The sequence below is a fragment of the Canis lupus genome, chromosome 6 (assembly GCF_003254725.2).
Source record: "Canis lupus dingo isolate Sandy chromosome 6, ASM325472v2, whole genome shotgun sequence".
Lineage (NCBI taxonomy): Eukaryota > Metazoa > Chordata > Mammalia > Carnivora > Canidae > Canis > Canis lupus.
The window spans coordinates 23,976,487-23,992,625 of NC_064248.1; the positions used below are offsets into that span (position 1 = coordinate 23,976,487).

The 16,139-nt window shown below is 38.7% G+C and overlaps 1 protein-coding gene across 3 annotated transcripts in view; it reads right to left on the bottom strand.

Moving 5' to 3' along the window:
• The window catches only part of LOC112640270 (phospholipid-transporting ATPase ABCA3-like), a 191,283-nt gene that overhangs the window by 118,027 nt on the left and 57,117 nt on the right, over nucleotides 1-16,139 (bottom strand). For all 3 annotated transcript variants that reach the window (XR_003123948.3, XM_025416268.3, XM_025416272.3), the window contains 2 exons: nucleotides 14,003-14,176; nucleotides 387-568 (listed from right to left, as the gene is read on the bottom strand). Coding sequence is in view for 2 of the 3 variants with exons in the window: in XM_025416268.3 (XP_025272053.3) it covers nucleotides 387-568; nucleotides 14,003-14,176 (356 nt within the window). In the remaining variant the exon portion in view is untranslated. The remainder of the gene's footprint in view (nucleotides 1-386; nucleotides 569-14,002; nucleotides 14,177-16,139) is intronic.

Consider the following 16,139-nt stretch of genomic DNA (forward strand, 5'->3'; position numbering starts at 1 on the left):
AATAGAGGATAATATAGAAATACTCCCCACTTTGCTATGGCTTTGATTCTAAGTAATTTGGGCTAACGGGAAAAAAGCAGATGGTGATATGAGACACAATTCAACCCCTCCTCACTAGGACCTAAGGAACCCACCACATATTCATTTGGATGGAGTTTTTTTTTCTGTAGAAAGCCATTTGATTCTATTATACGTGTTACAAAGTTAACTTGTAGCGGCTTTAACTGAGAAAGAATTAAAAAAAGAGAGAAAGAATAAAAACTGTATTAGTACCATAAGAGTGGAACACCACAGGGAGAGTGTTTAAGGTAATAATGTTCACTGTTAGACAAACTAAATATTTAAGAACTGGGGTTTCTCTCAATAACAGAAGCATTAGAACTTACCTGCACAAAGAAATACCATGGCTTGGGCACACCATACTTCCCTGGAAAGACAGCATCTATATACCAGGTCATAAGACCATATAAGAAAGCATCAAATAATAGCATTCCCATAATATGTGCAAAAATAAGGCTATCATGTGGGTTCACTGGTGACAGGATGTTATCCCACTGGACACCATACTCTGAAACATAATAAATAGGAGACAGTTATCTGAGGTGCCCAATTGTGACTAGAACAAAGTTATCTAGCTACTTTATAATTAAACAACAAAAATGTATAGGCATTCTCTGGAGAGAGGTACTATTTGCTATTCATGGATACTTTGAAATTTAGGCTGTTCAAGAGGATAATAAAGTAAGTAATGATACAATGTGCCTCTTCCTACAGCCAAATTCAACTAAAAGTTAGTAGTCACTGAAATAAAAATAAACAGTCACAAGAAGTCCATAAAGTAAGCTTTAAAGCCATAAACAGACCTATTGGTTGGGTTAGTGGCCCTATTTCTCCATTCTCTTTCATTCAAATCTCCACTGAAATAATCAGCAAGATACATAAATTGGGAAATACATTCATCAATATAAAAATAAAGTTTGTTTTCTAGTTTCTGGTCTGTCATGTAAGGAGCTTAGAAGTCACCACTCCATCCTAATAAGGAGTAAAGAAGTGAACTGAAAAATGGCCCATTCTTAGATCTTTCACAGATGTGAGGTTACAGAGTGAACCACTGCCCCCACAATTGGAGAGATGGACAGGCAGGTGCAGAGAATTTAATGAAACAGAAACCCTAAGCAGTAACCCCCAAGGGAACCAGAACTGGGAAAACCTGAACTGTGTAACTGATGAAATGTCAAGGCCCAGTGCAGACAGATATGTGGGTTAAAAACTCCAGGGGATCAAGTCATTGAGGAGTCCCCAAGCTTTTGTGAGTTTTACCTTCGGGAGCCCTGTCAGTTCTTCACAGTGAATATCAGAAAAATCTCCTTTAGGAGAGAGAGGGGGAAAAGGAGCCATTTTGACATTCTATTCTTAATCAGGCCTTCCTTCATGAGAAACTATTTTAGCAGAGCCTAACTTACCTAGGGGGAAGGGAAATATGTAGCTCCAGCCCCCCCTAGCCCCTAGCCATCCTGTCCTATCTAAGCAGAGCAAAAAACTGAGAAGCACTGATGGAGTTCATAGTCCATGGGTACAAGCTTATCAAATAATTGAGGCCTAGTCATAGGACTCTGCATCTTTCCTCTATATCACTAAAGGCCTATTCACTGCAATTCCTTTTCCTTTTATCCAGTACCTCATATTCATCTTTTTTAAAGATTTTATTTATTTATTTGAGAGAGAGTAAGAGAGAGTATGAGCGGGGAAGGGCAGATGAAGAAGGAGAGAGAAAATCCCAAGCAGACTCCCCACTAAGCACAGAACCCAATGAAAGGCTCGATCTCAGGACCCCAAGATCATGGCCTGAGCCAAAATAAAGAGTCAGATGCTTAACTGACTAAGTCCCCCAGGTGCCCTTCTTATCCATCTTTTAACAAAAATTACAAGGCATACTGAAGGGCAAAGAACACAGTTTGAAGAGAATGAACAAGCATCCAAATTAGACTCTGATTTGACAAAGATGTTGGTCTGATTCCTCAGACCAGGAATTTTTAAAAAACTGATCAACATATTAAGTGCTTTAGTGGAAGAAGTATACAACATGCAAAAGCAGATGTATGCAAAGAGATGGAAATTCCAAGAAAGAATAAAAAAAGAAATGCCAGAGTCCTTGGTGTGGCTACAGAGGAGACTGTAGTGGCAAGAATGATGGACAGGAAGGTGGGAGATAAACGTGTTCAATACTCCACTTCTACTCAACACTGTACGTATGTGAAGTTAATCCTTAGAAGTTAAGCAAGATAAAGTGATAAGGCAATTAGAGAGGAAGAACTAAAAGTACTCTTACTCACAGATGACATGATCTTATTAATAGAAAATCCTAAAGATCCTGCCCAAAACAATGTTAACACCAACAAAAGAATTCAGCAAAGTTTCAGGATACAAGGTGAACATACAATAATCAATAGTATACTATCTACTAGTAATGAACAACTAAAAAGGATTTTGAGATAACAGTTCCATTTACAATAGCATCACAGGAATGAAATTCTTATGAATAAACTTAGTAAGAGCTGAAAGACTTGTATGCTATTACAAAATATCACTGAAAGAAATTAAAGAAGACCTAAATAAATGGGAAAACATCCTGTGTTCATAAGACTGATGCTGGTGAAGGACAGACATATAGATCAAAATAATACAACTATGAGTAATGGCTAACTAGCTTCTGACAAGGATTCCAAGATAATTACATGAGGGGAAAAAAAGACTAATTTCCACAAGCGATATATACATGCAAAAGAATTAGTTGGGACTCTTCCCTTACAACATGTATAAGTATTAACTTTTTTAAAATAGATCAAAACCCTAAATAAATACAATTACTTTTTTAAAAAACTCTTAGAAAGAAAACATGGAGGCAAATATTCATGACTTTGGGTTTAGTTTAGTAAACATATGGCACCAAAACACAAGCAATAAAGTAATAAATAAATTTGATGCCATTAAAATGAAAAACCTCTGTGCATAGAGGGCATTAACAAGAAAGTTAAAACACAATCTACAGAAAGAAAGAAAATATCATATAATAAAAGGCTTGTATCTTGAATATATAAAGAACTCTTACAACTTAACAACAAAAGATGAACAATCCAATACAAAAATAGGCAAAGGACTTGAATAGATATTTCTTCAAAGAAGTTGTACAGATGTCCAACAAGCATGTGAAAAGATGCTTAATATCATTAGTCATTAGAGAAATGCAATCCAAAGCCATAATAACATGCCACTTTATATCCACCAAGATGAGAATATTAAAAGGAGAAAATACAAACGCAAATGAAGAGAAACATGAATTTAAAAATAGTGAAAGGGAATAAAGGAGACAGGAGAGAAAATGAGTGGGAAATGTCAGTGAGGGTAACAGAACATGAAAGACTCCTAACTCGGGAAATGAACAAGGGGTAGTGGAAGGGGAGGTGGGTGGGAGGTTGAGGGACTGGGTGAGGGGGCAATTGATGGGATGAGCACTGGGTGTTATGCTATATGTTGGCAAATCGAACTCCAATAAAAAAATATACAAAAAAATAAAATAAAATAAAATAAAATAAAATAAAATAATAAAAAAATAAAAAGCAAAACAGGGACGCCTGGGTGGCTCAGCGGTTTAGTGCCTGCATTCGGCCCAGGGCATGATCCCAGAGTCCCGGGATTGAATCCCACAACACGCTCCCTGCACAGAGCCTGCTTCTCCCTTCTTAATTTTCCCTTCTTTCCATTCTCGGGAAAATTAACAAGGCAGGAAACCACAAATGTTGGAGAGGATGCGGAGAAAAGGGAACCCTCTTACACTGTTGGTGGGAATGTGAACTGGTGCAGCCACTCTGGAAAACTGTGTGGAGGTTCCTCAAACAGTTAAAAATATACCTGCCCTACGACCCAGCAATTGCACTGTTGGGGATTTACCCCAAAGATACAGATGCAGTGAAACGCCGGGACACCTGCACCCCAATGTTTATAGCAGCAATGGCCAAGATAGCCAAACTGTGGAAGGAGCCTCGGTGTCCAACGAAAGATGAATGGATAAAGAAAATGTGGTTTATGTATACAATGGAATATTACTCAGCTATTAGAAATGACAAATACCCACCATTTGCTTCAACGTGGATGGAACTGGAGGGTATTATGCTGAGTGAAGTAAGTCAGTCGGAGAAGGACAAACATTATATGTTCTCATTCATTTGAGGAATATAAATAATAGTGAAAGGGAATATAAGGGAAGAGAGAAGAAATGTGTGGGAAATATCAGAAAGGGAGACAGAACGTAAAGACTGCTAACTCTGGGAAACGAACTAGGGGTGGTAGAAGGGGAGGAGGGCGGGGGGTGGGAGTAAATGGGTGACGGGCACTGGGGGTTATTCTGTATGTTAGTAAATTGAACACCAATAAAAAATAAATTAAAAAAAATGAAAAAGAAAAAAAAATTTTCCCCATTCTCACTGGTGTGAGGTGGTATCTCATTGTGGTTTTGATTTGTATTTCCCTGATGGCAAGTGATGCAGAGCATTTTCTCATGTGCATGTTGGCTATGTTTATGTCTTCCTCTGTGAGATTTCTGTTCATGTCTTTTGCCCATTTCATGATTGGGTTGTTTGTTCCTTTGCTGTTGAGTTTAATAAGTTCTTTATAGATCTTGGAAACTAGCCCTTTATCTGATAGGTCATTTGCAAATATCTTCTCCCATTCTGTAGATTGTCTTTGAGTTTTGTTGACTGTATCCTTTGCTGTGCAAAAGCTTCTTATCTTGATGAAGTCCCAATAGTTCATTTTGCTTTTGTTTCTTTTGCCTTTGTGGATGTATCCTGCCCTACGACCCAGCAATTGCACTGTTGGGGATTTACCCCAAAGATACAGATGCAATGAAACGCCGGGACACCTGCACCCCAATGTTTATAACAGCAATGTCCATAATAGCCAAAGTGTGGAAGGAGCCTCGGTGTCCATCGAAAGATGAGTGGATAAAGAAGATGTGGTTTATGTATACAATGGAATATTATTCAGCTATTAGAAATGACAAATACCCACCATTTGCTTCAATGTGGATGGAACTGGAGGGTATTATGCTGAGTGAAATAAGTCAATCGGAGAAGGACAAACATTATATGTTCTCATTCATTTGGGGAATATAAATAATAGTGAAAGGGAATAGGAGGGAAGGAAGAATAAATGGGTAGGAAATATCAGAAAGGGAGACAGAACATAAAGACTCCTTACTCTGGGAAATGAACTAGGAGTGGTGGAAGGGGAGGAGAGCGGGGGGTGGGGGTGACTGGGTGGCGGGCACTGAGGGGGGCACTTGACCGGATGAGCACTGGATGTTATTCTGTATGTTGGCAAATTGAACACCAATAAAAAATAAATTTATTATTAAAAAAATAAAAAAACACAGAACAGAACAAACACATGTTATATAACAAAGATAAGGGATTTTTCATAAGTAATTAGGATCCCTAATCAGTTGACTATTTACAATATAAAGAATTGAACTGCTGATACAGGTAACAGCATGGATGAAGAACAAGTGCCTTGGGCTAAGTAGAAGTCAGTGTTAAAACTGCACAATTCCATTTTCATGGATTCTGGAAAACGCAAAAATGCCAAGATGAACAGATCAGTGATTGCTACGTATTAGGGGTTGAAGAGAAAGGGCAACACAAGGGAATTTTTTTATGAGGAAACAGTTCTGTTTCCTGATTGCTGTGGAGGTTAAATTAATATATACAGGTGTTGAAACTCACAGAATTGCACACCTCCAAAAAGGGCAATTTTACTGAGTGTAAAGTTTAATATTTTAAAGGGCTCAGAAAAAAGATAATAAATGAATATGAAGAACAACTTTATGTTCACAATTTTGACCACTTACATATAGTGGACAAATTCTATACAAGACACAAGCTACTAAATCTTACTCAAGGAAAAGGCATAATCTGAACATTTCTACATCTATTGAAGAACTAAATTTTTAATCAAAACCCTACTCAGACCCACCTCTGGTAATTTACTCTTATACTACATATCCAAGAACACAAAAATACTTATGTATAATTCATTTCAGATTTATTCTATCTTACTTTTAAAGATTTTATTTATTTGACACACAGAGATCACAAACAGGAGGAGTAACAGAGGGAGAAGGAGAAGCAGGCTCCCCACTGAGCAGGGAGCCCCACTGAGCAGGGAATCTAATTCTCCAGACACTGAGATCATGGCTGAGCCAAAGGCAGACACTTAACTGACTGAACCACCCAGGCACCCCTCAGGCTTATTTTAAATGAAAAATAATATAAAGTTCCTAAATGCTCATAGATAGAAGATAGGTTGAATGAACATTGCCACATCCACACAATGTATCTATAAAAACTAAAGAAGATATATTGGCAAACTCATAGGAAATTATTTCTAAAATATGTTAGCTGAAAAGCACATTGTAAAGGAATATGCAGTACATAAACACTTTTATAAGAAACTAAGTAATAAGAAAATATAGAAATTATGAATTTTTTAGAAACTAAAACACAGAAAAAGATAAAACAGAATTGAGTAAGATATTACCTACAAGGATGAGAGGTATTGGTAAAGGCAAAGACCACACCAAAAAGGAGAATTATAGACAAATATCCCTGATGCCTGTGTTCCCTCTAGGATTTTGATGGAATCTTGTCTCACATTTAGATCTTTCATCCATTTTGAGTTTATCTTTGTGTAGTGTAAGAGAATGGTCAAGTTTCATTCTTCTGCATGTGGATGTCCAAGTTTCCCAGCACCATTTATTGAACAGACTGTCTTTTTTCCAGTGGATAGTCTTTCCTCCTTTGTCAAATATTGGTTGACCATAAAGTTGAGGGTCCACTTCTGGATTCTCTATTCTGTTCCACTGATCTATGTGTCTGTTTTTGTGCCAGTACCACACTGTCTTGATGACCACAGCTTTGTAGTACAACCTGAAATCTGGCATTGTGATGCCCCCAGATATGGTTTTCTTTTTTAATATTCTCCTGGCTATTTGGGCTCTTTTCTGATCCCACACAAATCTTAAGATGATTTGTTCAAACTCTCTGAAGAAAATCCATTGTATTTTGATAGGGATTGCATTAAATGTGTAAATTGCCCTTGGTAACATTGACATTTTAACAATATTAATTCTTCCAATCCATGAGCATGGAATATTTTTCCATCTCTTTGTGTCCTCTTCAATTTCTTTCAGAAATGTTCTGTAGTTTTTAAGGTATAGATCCTTTTGGTGCAGTAGTAATTGGGATTGACTCCTTACTTTCTCTTTCTTCAGTCTCATTGTTAGTGTATAGAAATGCCACTGATTTCTGGGGATTGGTATTGTATCCCGCCACACTGCTGAATTGCTGTATGAGTTCTAGCAATCATGGGTGGAGTCTTTGGGTTTTCTATGTACAGTACCATGTCATCTGCAAAGAGGGAGAGTTTGACTTCTTTGCCAATTTGAATGCCTTTTATTTCCTTTTGTTGCCTGATTGCTGAGGGAGGCTAGGACTTCTAATACTATGTTGAATAGCAGTGGTAAGAGTGGACATCTCTGTCATGTTCCTGATCTTAGGGGAAAGGCTCCCAGTGTTTCCCCATTGAGAATGATATTTGCTGTGGGCTTTTTGTAGATGGCTTTTAAGATGCTGAGCAATGTTCCCTTTATCCCTACACTCCCAAGAGTTTTGATCAGGAATGGATGCTGTATTTTGTCAAATGCGTTCTCTGCATCTATTGAGAGGATCCTATGGTTCTTGTTTCTTCTCTTGCTGATATGATCAATCACATTGATTACTTTATGAGTGTTGAACCAGCCTTGCATCCCAGGGATAAATCCCACTTGGTCATGGTGAATAGTCTACTTAAGGTATTGTTGGATCCTATTGGCTAGTGTTTTGTTGAGAATTTTTCATCCATGTTCATCAGGGATATTGGTCTATAATTCTCCTTTTCGGTGGGGGTCTTTGTCTGGTTTTGGAATTAAGGTGATACTGGCCTCAGAGAATGAGCTTGGAAGTACTCCATCTTTTTTTTCTATCTTTTCTATCTTTCTGATCAGCTTTAGTAGAAAAGGTATGGTTTTTTCTTTAAACATTTGGTAGAACTCCCCTAGGAAGACATCTGGCCCTGGACTTTAGTGTCTTGGGAGGTTTTTAATGACTGATTCAATTTCCTCCCTGGTTATTGGCCTGTTCAGGATTTCCATTTCTTCCTGTTCCAGTTTTGGTAGTTTGTGGTTTTCCAGAAATGTGTCCATTTCTTCTAGATTGCTTAATTTTTTGGCGTATAGCTCCTCACAATAAGTTTTTAAAATCGTTCGTATTTCCATGGTATTGGTGGTGATCTCTCCTTTCTCATTCATAATTTTATTAATTGAGTCTTTTTTCTCTTCTTTTTAATAAAGCTAGCTAATGGTTTATCTATCTTCTTAATTCTTTCAAAGAACCAACTCCTGGTTTTGTTATTCTTTTCCACAGTTCTTCTGGTCTCTATTTCATTGTGTTCTGCTCGAATCTTTATTAATTCTCTTCTTCTGCTGGGTGTAGGACCTATTTGCTGTTTTTTTCTCCAGCTCCTTTAGTTATAAGGTTAGATTTTGTATTTGAGTTCTTTCCAGTTTTTGGATGGATGCTTGTATTGCGATGTATTTCCCCCTCAGGACTGCTTTTGCTGCATCCCAAAGATTTTGAATGGTTGTATCTTCATTCTCATTAGTTTCCATGAATCTTTTAAATTCTTCCCTAATTCCCTGTTGACCCTTTCATCTTTTAGCAGGATGGTCCTTAACCTCCTCATGTTTGAAATCCTTCCAAACTTCTCTTTGTGATTTAGTTCTAGTTTCAAAGCATTATGGTCTGAAAATATGCAGGGGATGATCCCAATCTTCGGTATCGGCTCAGACCTAATTTGTGACCCAGTATGTGGTTTATTCTGGAGAAAGTTCCATGTGCACTTGAGAAGAATGTGTATTCAGTTGCGTTTGGATGTAAAGTTCTGTAAATATCTGTGAAATCCATCTGGTCCAGTGTATCATTTAAAGCTCTTTTTTCTTTGGAGATGTTGTGCTTAGAAGATCTATCGAACGCAGAAAGTGCTGTATTCGAATCTCCAAGTATAAGTGTATTATTATCTAAGTATGTTATCTAAGTATGTACTTCAGTTATTAATTGATTGAGATACTTGGCAGTTAACACATTCGGGGCATAAATATTCATGATTGTTAAGTCATCTTGTTGGATAGATCCTTTAAGTATGATATAGTGTCCCTCTTCATCTCTCACTACAGTCTTTGGGATAAACTTTAATTTATCTGATATAAGGATGGCTACCCCTGCTTTCTTTTGAGGACCGTTTGAGTGGTAAATGGTTCTCCAACCTTTTATTTTCAGGCTGTAGGTGTCCTTATGTCTAAAATGAGTCTCTTATAAACAGCAAATAGATGGGTCTTTCTTTTTTATACAGTCTGAAACACTGTGTCCTTTTTGGGGGTCATTAAGCCTGTTCACCTTCAGAGTTACTATTGAAAGATATGAATTTAGGGCAGCTCTGGTGGCGCAGCAGTTTGGCACCGCCTGCAGCCCAGGGTGTGATCCTGGAGACCCAGGATCCAGTCCCACGTTGGGCTCCCTGCAGGGAGCTAGATTCTCCCTCTGCCTGTGTCTCTGCCTCTATCTCTCTCTCTCTCTCTCTCTCTGTGTGTGTGTGTGTATGTGTGTGTGTGTGTCTATGAATAAATAAATAAAATCTTTAAAAAAGAGAGAAAGATGAATTTATTTTCATCATAATACCTATTCAGTCCCTGTTTTTGTGGATTGTTTCCTTGGACTTCCTCTTTCTTTTACAGGGTCCCCCTTAATATTTCTTGCAGAGCTGGTTTGGTGGTCACATATTCTTTCAGGTTCTGCCTATCTTGGAAGCTCTTTATCTCTCCTTCTATTCTGAATGACAGCCTTGCTGGATAAAGTAGTCTTGGCTACATGTTCTTCTAATATAGGACCCTGAATATATCTTGCCAGCCCTTTCTGGCCTGCCAGGTCTCTGTGGAGAGGTCTGCTGTTAACCTAATACTTCTCCCCATAAAGGTTATGGATTTTTTTATCTCTTGATGCTTTAAGGACCTTCTCTTTATCTCTGGAATTTGCAAGTTTCACTATTAAATGTCAAGGTGTTGAGCAGTTTTTATTGATTTTAAGGGGAGTATCTCTCTATCTCCTGGATCTGAATGCCTGTTTCCCTTCCCAAGTTAGGGAAGTTCTCAGCTATGATTTGTTCAAATACAGTTTCTGGACCTCTGTCCCTTTCGGCGCCCTCGGGAACCCCAATTAAACCTAGATTTTTCCTTCTGAGGCTGTCACTTATTTCCCTTAACCCATACTCATGATCTTTTGTTTGTCTCTTTTTTCCTCATTTTCCTTCCTTGCCATCAACTTGTCTTCTATGTCACTCACTCGTTCTTCTACCTTGTTAACCGTCATTAGGACCTCCAGTTTGGATTGCATCTCATTTAATTGATTTTTAATTTTGGCCTGATTAGATTTAAATTCTGCAGTCATGAAGTCTCTTGAATCCTTTATGCTTTTTTCTAGAGCCACTACTAGCTTTATAATAGTGCTTCTGAATTGGCTTTCTGACACTGAATTGTAATCCAAATTTTGTAACTCTGTGGGAGAGGACTATTTCTGATTCTTTCTTTTGAGGTGAGTGTTTCCTTCTAGTCATTTTGCTCAGTGCAGAGTGGCCAAAAACAAGTTGTACTGGAAAAAGGAGAAAAAGAGAGGGAAAAAAAAGGGGTGGGGGAAACAAAAGAAAAAACAAGGGGGAGTATCCTCTGATTCTATATACTGTAAATCCTTCGACTTCCCCTGGAACTTTCCAGTGCTGCTTGGTCAATAACTTGCTCATCCCCTGTCCTTCCAGCTGGTCTTCTGGGGTAGGGGCCTGCTGTGGTGATTCTCAGGGGTGTGCATCTGGGGGAGCTGCCCAGCCCCCTGCCAGGTGCAAGGCTCAGTGGGAGCTGTTTATCCTGTGAGGCCCCTGATCAGTCCCAGGTACAAGGTGACACCAGAAGGAACAACAGTGGTGGCGGCCAGCTCTCCATCTCTGGAGTCAGCTCCCACAGTAACTACCACCGTTCCCAGTCCACAGGGGCCTGGATGCTCCAGGGGCAGGGGGCGCCGATCTGCACAGCTTGGGGCTGCCTAGGCGGCAGGAGGGACCTTGCTGTCCTGTGTCCTCCAGGCCTATGCCTGTCCTCGGGGGAGTGCCGCATCCTGGGCCGTGGCCCCAGCGCCCAGGCTGTGGGGCCTGCACTGCTGGAATCACGCTCCTGGGACTGCAAACACCCCTCAGTGTGAAGGCACAACCTGAGCCACCAGAGCTGCTCCCTGGGCCCCACGGGGTGTGCGCTCCAGGCCTTTAGGGAGCTTGGCCCGCGGTGTGTGGCGTGCTCTCCCTGGGGTGCAGTTCCTGTTAGTGCCCCTGGGAGCCTGAGGGCATCCCTGGCCCTCCTGGGATCCTGCCCGAGCTCCCTAGGAGCGCCTTTCCCTCTGGGAAGATTGGTAAAGCCCTGCTTCTCAGGGACTGGGCTTTCCTGTCCTGGAGGCTCTCCATACCGGCCTTAGCCCGGGTCCTTGTGGGGCCCCTCCCCCTTGGATGCTTTTTTATTTCCTTTTTTTCCCCTCTTCCTACCTTGATAGAAGCGCAAACTCTTCTCACTGTAGCATTCCAGCTGTTCTCTCTTTAAATCTCAGAGCGAATTCATATGTTTTCAGGCTGATTTGAAAGTTATCTAGGTAAGTTGGTGGGGACAGGTGACTTGGGAACCCTACTCTTCTGCCATCTTACCCCGCCTCCCGCCACAGCAACTTCTTGCAAGATACATCCATGAAGGCAAAAGAAACAAAAGCAAAAATGAATTATTGGGACTTCATCAAGAAAAAAGCTTCTGCACAGCCAAAGAAACAGTCAACAAAACTAAAAGACAACCTACAGAATGGGAGAAGATATTTGCAAATGACCTATCAGATAAGGGGCTAGTATCCAAAATCTATAAAAAATTTATTAAACTCAACAGCAAAGGAACAAACAACCCAATCATGAAATGGACAAAAGACATGAACAGAAATTTCACAGAGGAAGACATAGACATGGCCAACAGGCACATGAGAAAATGTTCCGCATCACTGGCCATCAGGGAAATACAAATCAAAACCACAATGAGATACCGCCTCACACCAGTGAGAATGGGGAAAATTAACAAGGCAGGAAACCACAAATGTTGGAGAGGATGTGGAGAAAGGGGAACCGTCCTGCACTGTTGGTGGGAATGTGAACTGGTACAGCCACTCTGGAAAGCTGTGTGGAGGTTCCTCAAAGAGTTAAAAATAGATCTGCCCTATGACCCAGCAATTGCACTGCTGGGGATTTACCCCAAAGATACAGATGCAGTGAAACAGCAGGACATCTGCACCCCGATGTTTATAGCAGCCATGTCCACAATAGCCAAACTGTGGAAGAAGCCTCAGTGTCCATTGAAAGATGAATGGATAAAGAAGATGTGGTCTATGTATACAATGGAGTATTACTCAGCCATTAGAAACGACAAATCCCCACCATTTGCTTCAACGTGGATGGAACTGGAGGGTATTATGCTGAATGTTTGAAGGACAAACATTATATGGTCTCATTCATTTGGGGAATATAAAAATTATGAAGGGGAATAAAGGGAAAGGAGAGAAAATGAGTGAAAATATCAGTGAGGGTGACAAAACATGAGAGACACCTAACTTTGGGAAATGAACTTTTGGGAAATGAACTTTGGGTAGTGGAAAGGGTGGTGGGTGGGGGGTTGGGGTGACTGGGTGATGGGCACTAAGGGGGGCACTTGGTGAGATGAGCACTGGGTGTTATGCTAGATGTTGGCAAATTGAAGTCCAATAAAAAAAATTTTAAAAAGAGAGGTATTGGTAAGAAGAGGGAATGATTCTTATCTAACTATTGCTTTTTTTTTTACAGTTTTTACTTTCTAAATATTGTGTTAATGTTTTATATACTCAGAAATTTATATTATACAAACAATGGTGTTGGAATGAAAAATGGGATACAAACAGAAACAAATGTACCTACTTATATTTCAAATGAATAACTAAACTGAAAGTAAAAAAAAAAGTACTAACCCAAATAATTTTTTAACCTAGTACTTTGACTACACAGCCTCAGACTAAATGTAGAATTACAAATAATTACCATATTTAATATGTTTTTTGCTTACAGTGGTATGGATGAACATTTCCCTACCTATTTTTGGAGTAGTGCAAAACTGAACAAATGCTTAATTATACTGATAATGGTGGGGGGCCACATTTCTCATGGTTGGACAGGGAGGTGGTATATATATGGATAGGGAAAAGGTAGAAGGAACTCTTGATATTAGATAGGAATTAGATGCAACAGTGTGACATCACAGATGTTAAAATATGGGTATTAGCTAGGTGTCTCAACCTTGACATTACTGACATTTGAACCTGGATACCTCTGTTTCAGGGAATGTTCTGTACTTTGTATGATATTCAGTAGCAGTCCTCCACCAGATACTATAATCAAAAACAAAAAAATATCTCCAGGCATTGCCAATATCCCCTAGGTGGCAAAACTGTCTCCCAAAACAAGCCCACAGATATAATAAAGACATGCAAACACATATATACATAAATAAATATCTGCATATATATTTTCATGTACATACAGGTATATATATAGTGTATATACATATATACACAAACATATATATATAACAGAGATATAATTTTTATGATAAATTACTATAATCCAGAAAAATATTTAAGAAACACTACAATCATCTTTCACTCACTGTCCCATCCACTCCTTTGGCAACCCCATATCGCATGCCTTTTCTTCCTGGGAATCTAATCATCAAAGTCAGTTTTACAAAGGAAAGACTCACGCTTCATTTCCATCCTGCATATAAAATCAATCCCCAACGCTACTGCAACATTTGAACAGAGACAGAAAGCCAGCTTCTCAGTGAGGGTCATATATTCATACGCGGTGCTCACGAATACATATAGAAAAAAGGTGACAAAATAGAAGAAACCTCCAAAAGAAACAGCCAAAGTAGCTGAAAAGAAGGAAAATATAGAGTCAGTTCACATAAACTACAAAAACTTGATGCAGAAATATCCTCATCTTATTACAAAAAAGCTCTAAAATTTAGGTCTAAATGTAGACCCTACAAAAGAAGAGAAAATGGCTTTGTTACCACCAACCACTGTATCACAAACATCTAGAACTGCTGAATACAGACAGGTTCTCAATAAATATTTTGCTTAAATGAATGAGTGAATTAATGAATGGCACAAGGAATAAACTTTTCTGGAATTTATCCTCCTTCTTACACTAATGATTGTGGATATTTACTCATCTAAAAAAGGACTTATCTTTATGTTTATAAAAACTTCCTTTCATTTTTATTCATGACTACTCAGCCTAACAATCTCTAGATGTACACCACCACTAATTATGTCATACAAATACACCTACACTATTTCCATTTATTTTGGAATTTTGGAAGATGAAGCCTGAAAAAGTTGACAGAGGTTATAGACATATTTCCAGTCTTATTTATGACACTTTGAATACTTAATTATAATACTTTATGAAACAGTACATTAAAAAGATGGAGAAAAAAGTCAGTGTAATAGAGAAGCATCTGGATTAGAATGCAATGTATCATGGGAATTGCATTATTTCAGATCAACTCTTTTAATGATGATGGAAAAATCTAGACAAATTATTTTTTTAAGTTTGTTTGCTTGTTTATTTATTTATTTGTATATTAAAGTATTACTTTTTAAGTATGATAAGGACAGAGAGCTACCAGGCAAGGACAATTTGTAGGGCCAAAATCAAGGTAAGAAGAGAACTCAAGGGCATAAGAAATTAATACATGCTAGTAAAGAAAAGAAGCTCAAACTTTTACTTAGGGCCCTGAAAAGCTACATCTAAAGTACAAGTGTACCAGAAATAGAACATTTTCAATCACCTAAAATCCTTATTAGATTATTATCAAACCCCTAACCTAGGGGCGCTAGAGCCCCATACCTAAATGACTGATGGATTTAAAATTAAATCCTCTCTGCAGGAAAAAAAAGTCATCCAAAAACTCATATTATTTCTAAAATTTTTATATGCAATATTTTACATTAAGTAAAAAAAATTAGTAGGAATACCAGGTTGGATTGTGTCTACCATCTGAATATTCTTATGTTAAAGCCCTAACCTCCAGTACCTCAGAATGTGGCTACATTTAGAGAGAGGGCCTTTAAAAGGATGATTAAGTTAACATGTCAGTTCACCCTCTGGGACAGTGCTGTGTGTTAAAAACATTCCCCAAGACTTCATTCTTTTTTGTGGCTATTATTCCTGTGTGTGTGTGTGTGTATGTGTGTGTGTACATCACACTTTCTTTACCCATTCATCAGTCGATGGATACTTGGGCTGTTACCATAATTTGGTTATTGTTGGATAATGTTGATATAAACATCAGGGTGCAAACATACTTTTGAATTAATATTTTTGTATTCTTTGGGTAAATACCTAGTAGTGCAATTACTGATTCATAGTTCTGTTTTTAACTTTGTGAGGAACTTCCAGGCTAGAGAGTATTATGCTAAGCGAAATATGTCAGAGAAAGTCAAATACTGTATGATTTCACTCATATGTGTCAAATACTGTATGATTTCACTCATTTCACTTAAGAAACAAAACATATGAGGGCCACCTGGATGGCATAGTTGGTTGAGCATCCAACTCTTGATCTTAGGGTCCTGAGTTCAGGCCCCGCCCAGCATGGAGTCTACTTAACAAACAAATCAACAAGCAAAACAAATGAGATGAGGGGAAAAAAGAGAGAGAGGCAAACCAAAAAACAGACTCTGAACTATACAGAACAAACTGATAGCTACCAGAGGGGAGGTTGGAGGGGTGTGGAGATGGGTGAAATAGGTAATGGGAATTAAGTAGTGCACTCACTGTGATGAGCACTGGGTGTTGTGTGGAATTGCTGAATCACCGTATCATAC